Source organism: Cervus canadensis, chromosome 6 (genome assembly GCF_019320065.1).
Source record: "Cervus canadensis isolate Bull #8, Minnesota chromosome 6, ASM1932006v1, whole genome shotgun sequence".
NCBI classification, from domain to species: domain Eukaryota; kingdom Metazoa; phylum Chordata; class Mammalia; order Artiodactyla; family Cervidae; genus Cervus; species Cervus canadensis.
In genome coordinates, this window is record NC_057391.1 from 57,272,693 (window position 1) to 57,292,012 (window position 19,320).

At 37.3% G+C, this 19,320-nt stretch overlaps 1 protein-coding gene across 8 annotated transcripts in view; it reads left to right on the plus strand.

Annotated features, from left to right (window-relative positions):
- CEP152 (centrosomal protein 152) overlaps positions 1-17,629 on the plus strand; it is a 98,814-nt gene extending 81,185 nt beyond the window's left edge. For all 8 annotated transcript variants that reach the window (XM_043472049.1, XM_043472050.1, XM_043472048.1 and 5 more), the window contains 5 exons: positions 1,755-1,854; positions 2,736-2,839; positions 10,991-11,147; positions 11,391-11,494; positions 16,272-17,629. In XM_043472049.1, the coding sequence (XP_043327984.1) occupies positions 1,755-1,854; positions 2,736-2,839; positions 10,991-11,147; positions 11,391-11,494; positions 16,272-17,311 (1,505 nt within the window). In that variant the 3' untranslated portion in view covers positions 17,312-17,629. The remainder of the gene's footprint in view (positions 1-1,754; positions 1,855-2,735; positions 2,840-10,990; positions 11,148-11,390; positions 11,495-16,271) is intronic.
- Positions 17,630-19,320: the final 1,691 nt, after the last annotated feature.

Consider the following 19,320-nt stretch of genomic DNA (forward strand, 5'->3'; position numbering starts at 1 on the left):
CACAGAGCTGTGGCAGGGATTTCACTGACTCTCTGGGCCTTTGTGCACCTCTTCATTTACCAACAGCATCTGTCTCCCCATCCTGGTCACAATGCCTGGCTAACGCCTATTCGTCAACCCCCAGGCACATAATTTCCCTATAGAGGCTTTCCTAAGCACCCCAGACTTGACTAGTTTCTTCCGTTAGGCATTTCCCACTGCTCCTATGAGTTTTGTAACATTTGTCATCCTTGTGATTATTTAATGTCTGTATTCTCCTTTGGAGTGTGGTGGTGACAAGGATTAAATCCTGTCCCAGCCTTAGCATAGTACCTGGCATCATAGCACACTTGGTAAACATTTTTGCCCAAGAGTAGCCACCTACTCCCTTTACTGCTTCCTAAGTCTGTTAAAGATAGGTCATAATTGTTTTAAGGCTGAGAAAGTGTTTTAGCAATTTTGAGATAAAAATTTTAACAACTGCATTTCCCGTGGTGATTGCTTAGGTTTTTAACAGCGGCTGGAGAGCGAGTAAATTTGTCCAACTGTGGTGGTAAATTTCTCTTCCTGGAGGAGGCTGTTGTAAAATTTGATGAAAATCAAGAAATTTGTTTTATGTAATAAAATGATAAGGGCAGTAGGTTGTGGTTATTTACAGATAATAATATTTAGCACTGTACATTATGATCATGCAGTAGTTATTCTACATAGTGTTTTTTGAGGCTGATTACTTCTATAATTTGTGGACTTAGAAATAATCCAAGAAAGTTGGTAGTTGGCTCAAAATAGCAAGCCAATAAAAGAGGTCAGGGTCAGCATTTAAGCCATTTGATAATTTCAGTGTTTGTGTTAATGTAAATCTGCTAGTTGATAAAATTTTTGCTATTTTGATTGCTTTATTGTTTATTAAATTCCATTTTCCACTGTCATGGTAGCATTTATTGAAAAGTAATGGAGTAAGAGTGAGTGGATTAGAAATATACAAGCTGTATCCATCACTGGGAGAACAGAATGATTTATTCCCCAACCTGTAGGGTGTGTTGAAAGGCTGGAATAGTAGGAAACAAGGGGTGCCATTTTCATATTTATTAAACATTGTTATTGCCAGACCTTGTATAAGGTGCTGTGCATTTACTATTTTATTTCCATTATAATCGTCAAGGTCGATAACACTATCTGCATTTTACACATTAAAAAACTCAGTTTCAGAAAGATTAGTTTGCCTAAGCTCATCCAGTGCGTAAGAAGGCCTTAAACTTGTGACTCTCTGACTGAAATTTATGCTTTGTCCTCTGTGCCACAGGGACTCCATCAGTCTCCTTACCTTGTTTTTAAAAGTTCAAAGAGTTAAAGATCTAATGTTATTTTTGAAAATGGCACCTACTTAAGCTTAACTTTTTTCTCTTAATTTTGTATTGAGGTGCTTGTTCAATGATCAATTTATATGAGCATAGACTGCATACCAGGGTCCATGAGGGACATGGAATTAGGAAATCTGTATTTCTAAATAAAGCCTTCCATCTAACTGGAAGGCAAACCACATGCATATGAAGCAATTGGAGATTTATTACAGGACAGTCTGTAACCCAAAATGAGTTGAAAATGGAATACAGATTTAAAGTGCTGAGAATATAGAACAGTGGGTGGTCAGATTTGGGTTTCACAGGGAACGACTGGAAATTTGGCAGTCTCCTCTATGAACATTTGTGCTGGTAATTTAAGGGAAAGACAGAGAAAAAGAGATTGACCAATATACTATACACTTTCTTTTTTAGAAGAGAATACTAAAGTCGTTGAAGAATTAATAGAAGAAAACAATGACATGAAGAATAAATTAGAAGAATTGAGAACACTTTGTAAAACACTACCACCGAGGTAGACGTTTACTATTTCAAAGAAACTGTTTATTTCTGAGTATCTTTACTTTTTTAAAAAATAACAGTCCTATCAATATTATCATACCAAGAATATAAATTACTGTTATTGTTGCATAGCAAAAAGTATGAAAAAAAAAAAACTTTTAAAACCCTATTCCCAGGAGATACTCTTTTTTTTGATAGGTATGGTCCCATTGCCATTTACTTTGTTGTTTTGGGTTCGCGTTTATACAGAAAGGTTGTATAAACCCAGAAGATACTCTTTATTTAAAGTCTTTGGGTTGGGAAGATCTGCTGGAGAAGGGAGAGGCTACTCACTCCAGTATTCTTGGGCTTCTCTGGTGGCTCAGCTGATAAAGAATCTGCCTGCAATATGGGAGACCTGGCTTTGATCCCTGGTTGGGGAAATCTTTTGGAGAAGGGAACAGCTACCCACTCCAGTATTCTGGCCTGGAGAATTCCGTGGACTCTATATCCAAGGGGTCACAAAGAGACATGCCTAAGTGACTTTCAGTTTCACTTTTATACAAACACAGCATGTGCACATGTTTTAAAAATTGAGATTATTATATAAGCCACTTTGTGGCCTTTTATTAGTATTATAAGATAAACTCTTCCCCCATGTCATTAGATATACTTTTATAAGGTACTCTTCAGTAACTGTGTAGGTTTTCATCATGTGGATTTATTGTGATATAAGTAACCATAACACTTAAGTTTGCCTTTTTCTCCTAAATAATTATAGTAGAATCCTCAGATGTGTATTTTTTAGCACACAGCTTGTTTTATTAGAATATATATTTATGTATATATATTTAAAAAATTATATATGCATATTTTTCAAATTACATTTTTCACTTAATCTCTGTACTTTTTTAGGTCACTGTCAGAAGGAGCTATTGAAAATGCCTGCCTGCCATGCAATGAGGTGGCCTTGGAAGAACTTCGCGGGCAATACATTAAAGCTGTAAAAAAGATTAAGCGTAAGTCTCTAAAGAGATTCCTAAGGTTTCAAGGTGGTTTGGGTCTTTTCTGTAACTAATAGTAGTAATTTGGGGGAATTTTCTGAACTACCTTAATCTGAGATATTATATCACCTGTTTTTAGAAGAGATCATTGATAGCTTTTCTAAATTATGTCGTAATAGGTGATTTTACCCAAGTAAATTTGGGGTTTGCCACCAAAATTTTAGAAGTGGCACAGGATAGAGGTATTTTTATATTGTTAGTTATCCTGGGGTTTTTTTGGATTAAAATGTATGTGTATATATATTTTAAAGTATAATTGACATATATCACTATATTAGTTTCAGGCCTGTAACATAATTGATTAGGTGTTTGTTTATGCTGTGAAGTGATCACCACAATAAGTCTAGTTTCCCCATCACCATACAAAGTTACAAAATATACAATAGTTCCCTCTTATCTGTGATTTTACTTTCATGGTTTCAGTTACCTGTGGTCTATTGTAGTCCAAAAACATGAAATGGAAAACTGCATAAATAGTAAGTTTTAAATTGCAGGCCATTTTGAGTAGCATGATGAAATCTCAGCCATCATGCTGTCTGCCTCTGGAAGTGAATCACCCCTTTGTCAGCATATTCTGCCTGTTGGTCACTTAGTACCCACCTCGGTTTATTGGACCCACTATCACTATATCGTAGTGGTTGTGTTCATAACCCTTCTTTTACCTAATAAAGGCCGCAAAGTGCAAGAATAGGGATGTTAGCAATTCGTATATGCCAAAGAGAAGCTCTAAAGTGCTTCCTTTAAGTAAAAAGGTAAAAGTTCTCGACTTAATAAGGAAAGAAAAAATCATATGGTGAGGTTGCTGAGATCAACAGTAAGGACAGATCTTTTACCCACAAAATGGTGAAGAACGAAAACAATTCATGATAGTTTTGCTGTCACACCTCAAACTGCAAAAGTTACAGATACAGTGGATGATAAGTGCTTAGTTAAAATGAAAAAGACATTAAATATGCACAATAAGATACTTAGAGATCACATTCACATAATTTTATTAAATTGTTAAAATTTCTGTCTTACTAATTACTGTTGTTAATCTCTTACTGTGCCTAATTTATAAATTAAATGTTAAGAAGGCAATGTATGTATCAGAAAAAATGTATATATAGGGTTCAGTACGTGGTTTCAAGCATCCATTAAGGGTCTTGGGATGTATTCCCGAGGGATAAGAGGGGACTGCTGTAAGGTATTCTTCACTATATTCACCTGTGCTGTACTTCCTCATCCTCATGACTTTGTACTTATCGACCCTCTGCCCCATTTTGCCTGCTGTTCAACCCTCTCCCCTCTGGCAACCACTAGTCTGTTCTCTGTTCATTTGCCTTTTTTATTTATTTTTTTTTTTTAAGATTCCACATATAAATGAAATCATACAGTATTTGTCTTTCTCTGACAGTTCACTTAGCATAATGCCCTCAAGATCCACCCAGGTTGTCACAAATGGCAAGATTTTCTTGTTTTTTATGGCTGAGTAGTATCATTGTATGTCTAGAACACCTTCTTTATCCATTCATCCACTGATGGATGCTTAGGTTGTTTGGATAGCTTGGCTATTGTACATAATGCTGCAGTGAACATTGGCACACATAGATCTTTCTGAATTAGTGTTTTCACTTTCTTTTGATAAATATCCAGAAGTGAAATTGCTGGATTATGTGGTAGTACTATTTTTCATTTTTTGAGGAACCTCCATACTGTTTGAGTATGTTTGAGGAACCTCCATAGTGGCTATGCCAATCTACATTTCCATCACCAATTCATAGGGTTTCTCTTTTCCTCCACATGCTCACTAACACATCTTGGTCTTTTGATAATAGCCATTCTAACAGCTGTGAGGTGATACCTCATTGTGATTTTGACTTGCATTTCCATGATGATTAGTGATGTTGAGCATATACTTATTGGTCATCTCTATGTTTTCTTTGGAAATCTATCTATTCCTCTGCCCATTTTTTAATCAGGTTGTTTATTTCTTGTTGATACTGAGTTGTGTGAGTTCTTTATATATATTTTGGAAATTAATCCCTTATTAGATATATAATTTGCAAATATCTTCTCTCATTTATTTAATAGGTTGCCTTTTTATCTTTTTGATGGTTTCCTTTGCTGTGCAGAAGCATTGTAGTTTGATGTAGTCTCATTTATTTATTTTTGCTTAGATTGCCACTGCTTTTGGAGTTGGGTCTAAAAAAAAATCACCAAGACCAGTGTCAATGAGTTTATTGCCAATATTTTCTTCTAGGAGTTTTATGGTTTTCTGGTCTTACAGTCAAGCCCCTAATCCATTTTGAGTTGATTTTGTATATGTTGTAAGAAAGTGGCACACTCTGATTCTTTTGCATGTGGCTGTCCAGTTTTTCCGTTACCATTTTTTGAAGAGATTGTCCTTTCCCCATCATATATTCTTGCCTCCTTTGTTGTAAATTAGTCAACCACGTGTGGGTGCGTTTATTTCTGGGCTCTATATTTTGTTCCATTGATCTCTTTGTTTTTATGTCAGTACCACACTGTTTTTATCCTTCGTTTTGTTAATGTGTGGTATATTGCACTGATTGACTTGTGAATGTTGAACAGTCCTTGCATCCCTGGGTTAAATCCCACTTGATCATGGTGTATGCTCCTTTTAATGTATTGCCCAATTTGATTTGTTAGTATTTTGAAGATTTTTGTGTCTGTGTTCATCAGTGATATTGGCCTGTAACATTTTTTTTTTTTTTGGTGGTGTTCTTGTTTAGTTTGGCATCAGGGTAATGCTGACTTCATAAGATGTGTTTGGGAATATCCCCTTCTCTGGTTTTTTTTACAAGAATTTGAGGAGGGTAGATATTATATCTTCTTTGAATGGTTGGTAGAATTTACTAGTGAAGCCATCTGGTCCTGGGTTTTCTTAGTGAGTCTAGCTAAAGGTTCATCAGCTTTCTTTTTTCAAAGAACCGGGTATTAGTTTTATTGATCTTTTCTCAGTTTTGTTGTTGTTGTTTTTCTTTTAAGTAAATCTTGTTTTTTTCCCTCTCTCTTCTTTCATTAAAAAAATTTTTTATTGAAGTATAGTTGATTTACAACGTTGTGTTAGCTTCTGGTGTACAGCCAAGGGACTCATCTATATGTGTATATATAATATATATTATACATAATATGTATATTATTTTCCATTATGGTTTATGATAGGATATTGAATATAGTTCCTTCTGATATACAGTAGGACTTTGTTATTTATCCCTTTTTTATGTATTAGTCTGTATCTGCTAATCACAACCTCCTAATTTATCCCTACCCCACCACCTTTCCCCTTTGGTAGCCATAAATTTGTTATCTATGTCTGTGAATCTGTTTCCGGGTAGTTTTTTTTTTGGTGGTACCATGTGAATTATAGGATCTTAGTTCAGTGACCAGGGATCCAGTCTATGCCCCCTGAAGTGGAAGTGTGGAGTCCTAAGCACTGGACTGCCAGGGAATTCCCTTTTCTGATTTGCAAATAAGTTCATTTGTATCATATTTTAGATTCCACATATAAGTGATATCATATGGTATTTGTCTTTCTCTTTCTTTCTTCACTTAGAATGATAATCTCTAGATCCATCCATGTTGCTGCAAATGGCATTATTTCATTGTTTTCTATGACTGAGTAGTATTCCATTGTGTATGTATATGTGTATACCACATCTTTTTCCATTCATCCGTCAATGAACATTTAGTTTGCTTCTGTATCTTGGCTATTGTAAATAATGCTGCTATGAACATTAGGGATGCACGTATCTTTTTGAATTAGAGTTTTCACTAGATATATACCCAGAAGTGGTACTGCTAGATTGTATGATGACTCTAATTTTAGTTTTTTGAGGAACTTCCATTATGTTTTTCATAGTGGCTGTACCAATTTACATTCTTACCAACAATGTAGGAGGGTTTCCTTTTTCCACACCATCTCCATCTTTTGTTTTTTGTAAACTTTTTAATGATGGCCTTTCTCACTAGTGTGAGGTGATACCTCACTGTAGTTTTGATTTACACTTCTCTAATAGAGATGTTGAACATCTTTTCATGTGCCTGTTGGCCATCTGTATGTCTTCTTTGAAGAAATGTTTATTTAGGTCTTCTGCCCATTTTTTGTCATGGAATTTTTCTATTTTTTTATGTCTCTAATTTATTTTTGTTCTCATTTTTATTATTTTCTTCCTTCTACTAACTTTGTCCCTTCTTTTTTCTTCTTTTTCTAGTTCCTTTAGGTGTAAAGTTAGATTGTTTAACATTGTTTCCCAAGGTAGGCCTGTATTGCTATGAACTTCTCTTTTAAAACTGCTTTTGCTATATCCAGTATATTTTGGTATGTTTTATTGATTTTTTCATTTATCTTTAGGCTTATTTTTTATTCCTTTGATTCATTGGTTATTTAGTAACATGATGTTAAGTCTCCACATATTCGTGCTTTTTCCAGTTTCCTTTTTTGATTTTTAATTTCATACCATTGTGATTGGAAAAGATACTTGATATGGTTTCAATTTTTTAAAAGTGCATTGAGACTTGTGGCCTAACATGTGCTATAATCGTGGAGAATGTTGTATGTGCACTTGAGGAAAATGTGTATTCTCCTGTTTTAGAGTAAAATAGTCTCTACATATCTTTTAAGTTCATCCAGGCTACTATATTGTTTAATGCTAGTGTTTCCCTATTTATTTTCTGCCTAGATGAGCTACCCATTGATGTAAATGGGGTATTAAATCCCCCTATTATTATTGTATCACTGTTGATTTCTCCTTGTAGGTCTGATCATACTGGTGCTCCTATATTGGGTGAATAAATTTTAACAAATGTTATTTATATCTTCTTGTTGGGTTGATCCCTTTATCATTTTCTAGTGTCCATCTTTGTCTTTTATTACAGTCTTTGTTTTAACGTCTATTTTATTTGATATAAGTGTAGCTGCTTCAGCTTTCTTTTGCTTTCTATTTGCATGAAATATTGATCCATTCCTTCACTTTAGCCTTTATATATCCTTACATCTGAAGTGAGTCTCTTTAACGTTTCTTGTATTTCCTGTTTATTTTTTGTTTAAGTTCCCTCTGTGTTCATCCTTTCTTATTGATGAACATCTTTATGACCATTAGTTTGAACTCTTTATCAGGTAAGTTACTGACCTCCATTTCATTAAGGTTTTTTTCTGGGGTTTGTCTGGTTCTTTTATTTGGAACATAGTTCTGTTTCTTCATTTTGCTTAACTCTCTATGTGTTTAATTCTATGTATTATGTGAAATAGGAGAGCTACCTCTCCCAATCTTGAAGGGGTGGACACAGGAAGACTAGGGTGTGTTTAGGGTGCTGTGTCCTGGGGGTTGTAGATTGCCAAGAATGGTCTCTTCAGTTGTTTCATTTGTGTGGGGCCCAGAAGCACAAGCCTTCTAGTCCCCAAGGCCAGGTGTTCAAGGGATGTCCCCTACTTGGACTGTGCACACCTGCTGGGTGTGGTGTGTCAGGACAACCAGGGAATGCAGACGTGGGACAAATGGCTGTAGCACGGCAGAGGGAGAGTGCTCAAGTGGTGCCTGCAAGGGCCAGCGCTTGTAGAAGTCGGGGGCCCAAATGGCTCCCGCGAGCACCTCTGATCCTAGGAGAGTTCTAACAGATTCTGCCCTTCTGACGGATGCTTCAAGGTCAGCAAGTGCATCTCCTTCACATAAGGTCTAGGCATGTGTCATGCTGTTGTTTTTGCACTGGGTTCCCGACTTGAGCGAGTCTCTGAATGGGTCCTGAAAGAATGGGATCTCCCTTTGCTACAGCACTTTGTGTCTCTTGGATGTAAACCAAACCTTTTTGGTTTCCAAAACCAGATGTTTTGGAGGCTCATCTCTCTGGTTCAGGTCCCAAGAGTTGGGGCATCTGATGTGGGTTCAAACCCCTTGCACCTCAGGGAGAAGCTTTGTTTTTGTGCTATTATTCCTAATTGTGAGATGCCATGTCCAAGGTGAAGGTTTTGACAAGACTGTTATCTACCTCTGCTATTCACCTTGATATGTCTGCTTTGCTGTGGGTGACTCTTCTGCTAGTTCTCAGGTCATTTTCGGGGACAGTTGTTCCATATGTGGCTGTAGATGTGGTATGTCCATGGGAGGAAGTGAATTCAGGATTTCCTATAATACCATCTTGAACTGCTTTCAGAATTTTTCTTCTTGGACACTAATATTAACCTAAAAATTTTATAATCTTACAACTTAGATCACTAGTCCCCCCAAAAATGCCATATGAGTTTTAAATGAGTTATTATTTTTCTCCATAAGCTTTTAAAGACCATAGAGAATTAATGTTATTAGGAATTGTTCCGTGGTTTCTCATTATTTTCATAATGGATTATGTCATACATGTAAATTTGTTTATCAAGACCTTTGTGGTACTAGGTGGTGTAATATATCCTACAGAATTATTTATGTGGTTTGTTTTCCTAGTAGAAAACCTCCAAGTTTTTAACTGTAATATTACATAGTTAGTATATATATCTCAGAACAATACCAGTGTTTATGTATGAGATATGTATATTTGCCTCCTAAAGCTTGCATTCATTTTAAACAAAATGAGTGGGAGATGTCTCAAGTTTCAAATATAATTGGTAGATCATCAAAATCATGCTGTAGATGCTTTGAAAATGCCACTTAATATAAAGAATATGCTTCTTTGTTGTTCCTGTTCTAACAGAATCCATGTTACTAGAAAGAAATTAACTTTTTGTTAATAATTAATCAAAAAGTGAAATTTTAAGCTTCCTTTTTCATCCTAATGTGATAACTTGTTGTGTATTTACATGTATTACATTTTAGAAATTGGTTGGATATTTTGTATTGACATGTACTCCATTAAAATTTTTCCCACTTGAAATAATGAAAAATAGTCTTCCACTTAGCATTTTTGCATAGAATGTGTAATTTCCGGGAAGAGCTTACTGATAGAATGGGATTCCTTTATGAATTAGACTCCTTAATTTAATAGGGATGGTGATATTCAACCAGTAGGATGTAGCCCTGGATTTAGCACAAAATGTTAATCTTAAAGAGTGGTTCAGTTGAGTTCAGGTCAGTTCAGTCGCTTAGTTGTGTCTGACTCTTTGCAACCCCATGGACTGCAGCACGCCAGGCTTCCCTGTCCATCACCACTCCTGGAATTTACTCAAACTCATGTCCATTGAATTGATGATGCCATCCAACCATCTCATCCTCTGTCATCCCCTTCTCTTCCTGCCTTCAGTCTTTCCCAGCATCAGGGTCTTTTCTGAGTCAGTTCTTCGCATCAGGTGGCCAAAGTATTGGAGCTTCAGCATCAGTCCTTCCAATGATGTTCAGGACTGATTTCCTTTAGGATGGACTGGTTGTATCTCCTTGTTGTCCAAGGGACTCTCAAGAGTCTTCTCTAATACCACAGTTTGAAAGCATCAGTTCTTCGGTGTGGTAGTCCCAATCAAAGCACATTGAGTTAAAGATAAAAGGAAGACTTGAAAGCTGTGAACTGCTTTTAAGTGAAAATTTCAGGAGGCACCGTGAGTCTCAAATCTCTCCCTGCAATAGCATTTTGTATACTTCTCATGGATTCTAGTATTATATTTAGTTGGATATTCATAAGTGCTATGGAAAGAATTGAAGAAACAGTGAAACATGGGTTTTTAGAGCACAAGTAAACAGAAGGCTGTGAATCTCTCCAGCTTATATTGCCTCCTTTCTCTGTCTACTTCTCTCTTCCTTGCTGCCTCACCCTTTCAGTATATTTCTTTTTCTCTTGTCTTAACTTGACATGTAATTGAAATGCATAAATTTCTGTGCCTCATATTAATGATAATTTCTTGTCTCAGTGTTTAAAATATGACAGTTTCCGTAGGGGATATGCTGTGTTTCTCTGACCATATTTGTGTTCTGTCATCTTTCTAAGTGGACTTTTAGATTACTTCTCCTTTTAGTCTACTAAAATGGTGACCGAAATATTCCATTTTAATGATGGTGTTAAGCTATAATATTTAAGCTATATCTCCAGTTACTTCATCTCCCAGAAAATTGATCTGAAGTCTGCCTCTCTTATTTTGAAAAAACTGCCAATAAACATGCATTTTGTGGGGATTCCCCCCGCCCCCAGGTGACATGCTTCGTTATATTCAGGAGAGTAAGGAAAGAGCTGCAGAAATGGTAAAAGCAGAGGTATTGCGAGAACGTCAAGAAACCGCCCGAAAGATGCGCAAATATTATTTGATTTGCCTCCAGCAGATTTTGCAGGATGATGGGAAGGAGGAAGGGTAAGTTCTGTCTAAACAATGTGTCCTGAGAGTACCAGGACAGCATTTTGTCATTTTGTAAGCATTTTCCTTAGCCACAGAATTAACTGTATCTACACGATGAGTAGAGGGTTAAGAGAGGCTTAATGTCTGTGCTACTCTTAATGGTGGCAGAGCATATAGGAAAACAGAAATCCTGGGGCTAAGGAAACTCATTTTCTTCCTCTACACTCTATTAATTTTATTTTCTGGAATTTCCCACAGGGCTGAGAAGAAGATCATCAATGCTGCTAGCAAGCTTGCTATGATGGCAAAATTGCTGGAAACACCTATTTCTAATGGATCCCAGAGCAAAACTACACAGTCAGGTATGCGAAAATGAGTTACTTGAAAGATTTTTCTCTCTCTTTCTTTTAGATATTTAATATTTTTAGTAGGAAAATGGGGAATGTAAGGAGTGAGAGCTAATTTATCAAATTATATGCATATTTTACTTAAACTGGAAAAACAGTATAGTTTCCAGTTCAAGTAGGCAGACTGAGCTTGCCCATCAGCTTCATTTTGCTGCTTCTATCCCTAGAAAGGATAGAAAGAATTTTAAGTGACAATATAGAAAGAGAGAAAGAAGAAATTATAACTCAGCTTTTAAAAGTTATAATTGCTAGATCAGAGGCTGTGAGAAATCCCTGAAAGAAGACAGGCGTTTTAAGATTGAAGATGGAAACCTCAGTTCAGAGCTCCCAGAAGATGACAGTTACAAGTGGGAGCAATGGGGAAACTGTTCTACACAGGATGGTGGTGGTATATTCCAGAAGTAGGAAGCCTAGGGGATACCATTGGGGTAATTGGTATTCCAGAGCAACCAAAACCAGGTGGGGGCACTGTCTTTATTTCTGCCTACTTCCCTTTCTGAACCTCAGTATTAAGCTGGGTGAGAGCAACAGAAACAGTCTGGGGACAGGGCAGTACTCTAGTTGGCTGCCCACACCAAGGAGAGACCGAGAGCTCACATGCCCAGAATTATCAGCAATTAGGTCTTTCTACTCTGCTGCTCATTCATTTTCACTCCACTTGCAACTGCTTTAAACAACCAGCAGATACTGTGCTCAAGACATCTAAAAGATATACATTCAACTGAGAATTACTATATATTTATAGAAAGCAGCACCATGAAAAAAGAAACCAAACTTAGAGCAAGACATAGCAAAAAAAAAAAAAAAAAAAAAAAAAAAATCCTCCAAACAGAGCTTACACATGTAGAAATAGAATTAATAGAACAAACAACAGGATGTGAGAATGTTAGAAAAATACAGTATCCTCAGAAACATGAAAGAGGATATTGTAGAGGAAACTAACAATATTCTAAAATTTATATTATTTTCAAGGAGAAGATACAGATACTTATAACTCTGTAGCTTGCTGTAAAGATACAAGTTTAAGTATGTGTATAAAAATTTAAGGCTAACACGTGGGGAAACTAAGCCTATGCACCAAACTGCTGAGCATGTACTCTCGAGCCTGTGAGCTGCAACTCCTGAGCCCACATGCCAAAACTACGAAGCCCATGCACTCTAGAGTCTGTGCGTCACAACTGCTGAAGCTTGTGTGTCCTAAGCCTGTGCTTTGCAATAAGAGAAGCTACTTCAGTGAGAAGTCCTCACACCCCAACTAGAGTGTAACCCCTGCTCAGTGCAGCTACAGAAAGCTTGTGCATAGCACTGAAGACCCAGCATAGCCAAAAATAAATTTAAAAAGAAAAAGAATTAAGGCTAACTAATAGAGAGTTATTACATGGACATCACCAGATGATCAACACCGAAATCAGATTGATTATATTCTTTGCAGCCAAAGATGGAGAAGCTCTATACAGTCAGCAAAAACAAGACCGGGAGCTGACTGCGGCTCAGATCATGAACTCCTTATTGCCAAATTCAGACTTAAATTGAAGAAAGTAGGGAAAACCAATAGACCATTCAGGTATGACCTAAATCAAATCCCTTATGACTATACAGTGGAACTGACAAATAGATTTAAGGGACTAGATATGATAGACAGAGTGCCTGATGAACTATGGACGGAGGTTCGTGACATTGTACAGGAGACAGGGATCAAGACCATCCCCATGGAAAAGAAATGCAAAAAGGCAAAATGGTTGTCTGAGGAGGCCTTACAAATAGCTGTGAAAAGAAGAGAAGCCAAAAGCAAAGGAGAAAAGGAAAGATATTCCCATTTGAATGCAGAGCTCCAAAGAATAGCAAGGAGAGATAAGAAAGTCTTCCTTAGGGATCAGTGCAAAGAAATAGAGGAAAACAACAGAATGAGAAAGACTAGAGATCTCATCAAGAAGATTAGAGATAGCAAGGGAACATTTCATGCAAAGATGGGTTTGATAAAGGACAGAAATGGTATGGACCTAACAGAAGCAGAAGATATTAAGAAGAGATGGCAAGAATACACAGAAGAACTGTACAAAAAAGATCTTCATGACCCAGATAATCATGATGGTGTGATCACTCACTTAGAGCCAGACATCCTGGAATGTGAAGTCAAGTGGGCCTTAGGAAGCATCACTGTGAACAAAGCTAGTGGAGGTAATGGAATTCCAGTTGAGCTATTTCAAATCCTAAAAGATGATGCTGTGAAAGTGCTGCACTCAATATGCTAGCAAATTTGGAAAAATCAGCAGTGGCCACAGGACTGGAAAAGGTCAGTTTTCATTCCAATCCCAAAGAAAGGCAATCCCAAAGAATGCTCAAACTACCACACAATTGCACACTCATCTCACACGCCAGTAAAGTAATGCTCAAAATTCTCCAAACCAGGCTTGAGCAATATGTTAACCATGAACTTCTAGATGTTCAAGCTGGTTTTAGAAAAGACAGAGGAACCAGAGATCAAATTGCCAACATCCACTGGATGATCGAAAAAGCAAGAGAGTTCCAGAAAAACATCCATTTCTGCTTTATTGACTATGCCAAAGCCTTTGACTGTGTGGCTCACAATAAACTGGAAAATTCTGACAGAGATGGGAATACCAGACCACCTGACCTGCCTCTTCTGAAACCTATATGCAGATTAGGAAGCAACAGTTAGAACTGGACATGGACCAACAGACTGGTTCCAAATAGGAAAAGGAGTACGTCAAGGCTGTATATTGTCACCCTGCTTATTTAACTTATATGCAGGGTACATCATGAGAAACGCTGGGCTGGAAGAAGCACAAGCTGGAATCAAGATTGCCGGGAGAAATATCAATAACCTCAGATATGCAGATGACACCACCCTTATGGCAGAAAGTGAAGAGGAACTAAAGAGCCTCTTGATGAAAGTGAAAGAGGAGAGTGAAAAAGTTGACTTAAAGCTCAACATTCAGAAAACTAAGATCATGGCATCTGGTCCCATCATTTCATGGCAAATAGATGGGGAGACAGTGGAAACAGTGGCTGACTTTATTTTGGGGGGCTCCAAAATCACCGCAGATGGTGATTGCAGCCATGAAATTAAAAGACGCTTACTCCTTGGAAGGAAAGATATGACCAACCTAGATGGCATATTAAAAAGCAGAGACATTACTTTGCCAACAAAGGTCTGTCTGGTCAAGGCTATGGTTTTTCCAGTGGTCATGTATGGATGTGAGAGTTGGACTGTGAAGAAAGCTGAGTGCCAAAAATTTGATGCTTTTGAACTGTGATGTTGGAGAAGACTCTTGAGAGTCCCTTGGACTTCAAGGAGATCCAACCAGTCCATCCTAAAGGAGAGCAGTCCTAAGTGTTCATTGGAAGGACTGATGCTGAAACTGAAACTCCAATACTTTGTCCACCTCGTGCGAAGAGTTGACTCATTGGAGAAGACCCTGATGCTGGGAGGTATTGGAGGCAGGAGGAGAAGGGGACAACAGAGGATGAGATAGCTGGATGGCATCACCGACTTGATGGACATGGGTTTGAGTAAACTCCGGGAGTTGGTGATGAACAGTGAGGCCTGGAGTGCTGTGATTCATGGGGTCGCAAAGAGTCAGACACAACTGAACGACTGAACTGAACTGAATAGAGAATTAGAATATATAACTTTCAAAGTAGTAAGGGTAAAACTTGGAAGAAAACGTTTTCAATCTAATACTCTATAAAGGAAAAATACATCTGGAAAGCATACGTAAATTGAAAATAATAGTAGATTGAAACAGCTGTCACACTAAACATGAATTGCTTAAACCCAGTAACAAAAGAGCATAATTTTCAAACAGTTTTAAAAATTCTAGACATATGTTATTTCAGATAAGACCACCATCAGCAATTCAAAATACAGGGCTAGAGAGTGATATACCAAGCAATGTCGATTGATATTAGATAAATTATAGAGTTAAATACAGTATTAGGTAAATGTGAGTTAGCATTAAACTGACCAAAGTGAAAGTTCATAATGATAAAAATTCAGTTGAACTTCGGGAAAGCAAGAAGCAAAGATTGTTCAGGAATTCCTGAGTTGAAGGTTGGTAAACATTCTTCAAATAGAAGCACAAAGATTATTTGTGTAAATAATGGAATGGTGATGTGAACCTTGGCTATAAAGGGGCAATGGCATATAACATGAAAAGTTTTCTGGATATGGTCTAATGTTCCCAGCAGTTGCAAATCCTTTATATGGATTTTAGGGGCCATAGTACCCAACTCTGACATATGATGCCTCTGATTCTATGCATTGTGGAGTTCTGCCTCTGATCAGATTTAGTGCCTTAGCTAATTAAATCAGAAACTATTTTAGCTTTGAAAGAATGTGTTGTGTGTGAGTCTTGAATTGGGGTGGGGGGTCCTTCCACCAGATTTTCTTCATCAGAAACTCGATACTTGACATCAGAGCAAGTTGGAAATGTTGCAGTTGGCTGTTGAAATGCTGTACCACCTATTGCATAAAATAGTAGATCAGCTGGATAATAATAATAGATTTCAATTGCAAAATTACTCAGCTTTATCATATATATATATGAGATTTTAAAATGTTCAGTATTGATGTATTTTCTTTGAAAATGATAAAATATATATGCGTTGCTTGGAAATATATAAAAACGTGTTTTTTTTCCCCTCCTCTTTCAGTGTTAATTTTCTGCTAATTCTGTTTTCCCCTAATTTTGTGTTCCCTTGTACATAGGAGTATTGCCTCTGACTTCAGAGAGGCTGACTGGAGTTGAAAAATTAAAAAGAAATGATGTGAATCAGAATATACCATGTCACATGGAAAGCAAATCAAACAGTCTAAAAACTATCCCCAGAAGTATGTGCGACCAAGTTCCTAAGAGGAGGGCTGCCTGTAACCTACGAAGGCAATTAGAGGATGAAGAGCATGGGGACGGGAAGCCCAAGTGTTCCAGAGAGTCGCACCTGCACTTTCAGTTCAGGGATAACAGTCACAAACATGTAGACATTTTGCCAAGGAGTGTTTCTCCTGAGTTTGTGCCTTGCGAAGATGAAAGAAGCTTTGGTTTACACAAGAAGAAAGACCTTGTTGGTGATCCTGACTCTGAATCACTCCAGCACTCAAACGCACACCCATTCCTTGGAACCTTCGGAAATAAACCTTCATCTCGATATACCCCTGATCTTTCTGAGTCTGAATCCACACACATTACTTTTCGAAGTCCTAATGAAAGACTTGGTTTAAAAGTATATAAATGTAATCCACTAATGGAAGGTGAAAACGCTGCATCTGAGAAAAGTCCAAGTTTGGGTGTTAAGGAAATTCCCGTAAAGGATGGAGGGGACCTGAGTGACTCTTCAGGCTGGCGTTCCAACACTGCCACTCTACCCTATAGCAGTCATGAGGTGTCATTTTTGCACAGTGGGCTGCAAGACACTCTGGATTCGCTTGCTGAATCTGTGAATTTCAAACAGTTTTCAGCAGCCAGCTGTCTTTCAGACTCAGAGAAAAACATGATTCGTCAGCCTACGAAATGTCAGAGTGGTCATGCTCCAGACCTGTCAGAAGAAATCACATATTCCCAGCCAGGGAAGAGCAGCATGACTCTTGGATACCCACCTCATCATAAAGCTGATACATTAAAGTCAGAATTCAAAGAACTGAGCAGTACAGTACCACCTACCATGTGTCCGCTGCCTTCGAGAAAATTAATTGCTCCTCTGTCTAGCCAGCAAGATAGTGGCTTCGATAGCCCATTTGTCAATCTAGACTAATTGTTGTACAATATCTAAGAAGAATCATTACTATATTGACAAGAAAACTGAAGGGAAGACTTGAAACTGAAATATTTGTGGGCCCTACATATTTTGAGATGTTTTAGTAACATCTGACTATCATATAAGTAAAGTATTCTCATAAAATTACTTGAGATATTAATGTTGCCTTCATCTTCCAAAGACTTTGGTGGTGCGTGTGTAATCTGCTTTTGGTGTGGTGCTTGTATTTGGTTGCTAAACCATCTATTTTTATACTTATAAATTAGCTCCCTGTGCAGTTTTAAATTATTTAAATAAACTTGCATATGGTCTATAGATTTTTTATGAATTGTTTTTTAATTCACAATGTAGAAATGTTATGTTGGCATATTTGAAATTCATCCAGAAAAATATATCAATTTTGGTTTGTTATGTATGATCAGCCAGATTTAATTTTTGAAGTTAGCCATGTTTAATGAGTCTGTATATTTGCTCTGCACATAGTTTACCTGGAAATATCTGCTCAAAATTTTGATCCTGCTTTCAGCTACTGGAAATGAAGCATTACAAGCATTGCCACAAACTATGTACCTGTATCCTCACTTCATTATTTCAAAATTAGCTTGAATTTTTTTTTTAGTTGGCGTTTGTGTTATTTCAGATCTCCTGTGACATGCAGAGACTTTGTCTCTCTTATGGTTTCACAGTCTTTCCTTCATCTGAAGCATTCCTTTTTAAAAATGGAAATAATCTTTGTCACACAGCCCCAAATTTTAAACTATTAGATTTTTATGTTCATTTATAGTGCAGAATTGGCTAACTTATTGATGCTGTGGTTGACGGTTACATTCTAAACCATGCAGAAATGAATGACCACTTGAATATGGTTGCATTTTGTTTTTAATTCCTAGACATAGGTATTAAAGTATTAGGTGTTTGCAGGTATTTCCTGAAAATGCCATAGCTTTCGCTCATCTGTCACCCCAAATGTATTATGGACTGTATTTATGGGTTTGTCCTGTATATTTGGCTTCCCAGGTGGCTCAGTGGTAAAGAATTTGCCTGCCCAACGATCCCTGGTTCAGGAAGATTTCCTGGAGGAGGAAATGGCAGCCCACTCCAGTATTCTTACCTGGGAAATCCCATGGACAGAGGAGCCTGGGGGGCTATAGTCCTTGAGGTTGCAGAGACAGACATGACTGAGTGATGGATGCTAACAAACTGATTTGTCCACCAGGCTAACTTTTATGATGGTTGGATGGGTGGCAAGGTGCATCATCCTCCTGCTGATAACCATCTCTAAAAGCAAGAACCTAGAAGTGAACCTTTTAGGAGTTGGAAAGTCTGTCAACTGGTGACCAGATATAGATAAACCTAAATATTAGCACTGATTTCAGTGCTTGAGTTAACATGAGGTTGGAGAAAGGGACACGCTGCCGTCTCTTCAAAATCTTATTTGTATTTCTGAAGATACAGTGCCTTTTCTCCAACAATTAGGATGTCATTTCTCACTCGAGGAAAACTAAACCAGTTAAATTTATCTTCCACATGGATCTTGTTGGTTCTTAATTATTTTGAGTCCTGGATATTACCAAACTGAGAATCAAGCCCATTGCTTTCCTAATTTTTCATCTTTGTGTGTTTGTTTTAAATCCTATTTTAACCCTTAGCATCAAGGCTAAAAGTAGAAATCTTCTTGCTCCTTTTGTGGTATCCTTAATCTATTTTTGGTATCCATAATTTCAAGAGGATTAGGTTACTTTATTTCATACACCTTACGCATAACCACCAAGAAAGGTATAGACTGGTTAGTGTATACATGAAGGGACCACACAGCCAAACTACCACAGTTTAAATCTGTCTGAAGGGTGATGTCAGAACAAAGAGAAGAGAGGAGCCCCGTAAATGTTATTGTCACATAGATCTCACTTCATCGTGGTTTTAATCTTTTTATATGTTTCTGCATTTCATTTGTTAACGTCACGTTAGGGACTTTCATGTGCATGCTCACAGGGGATACTGATCTC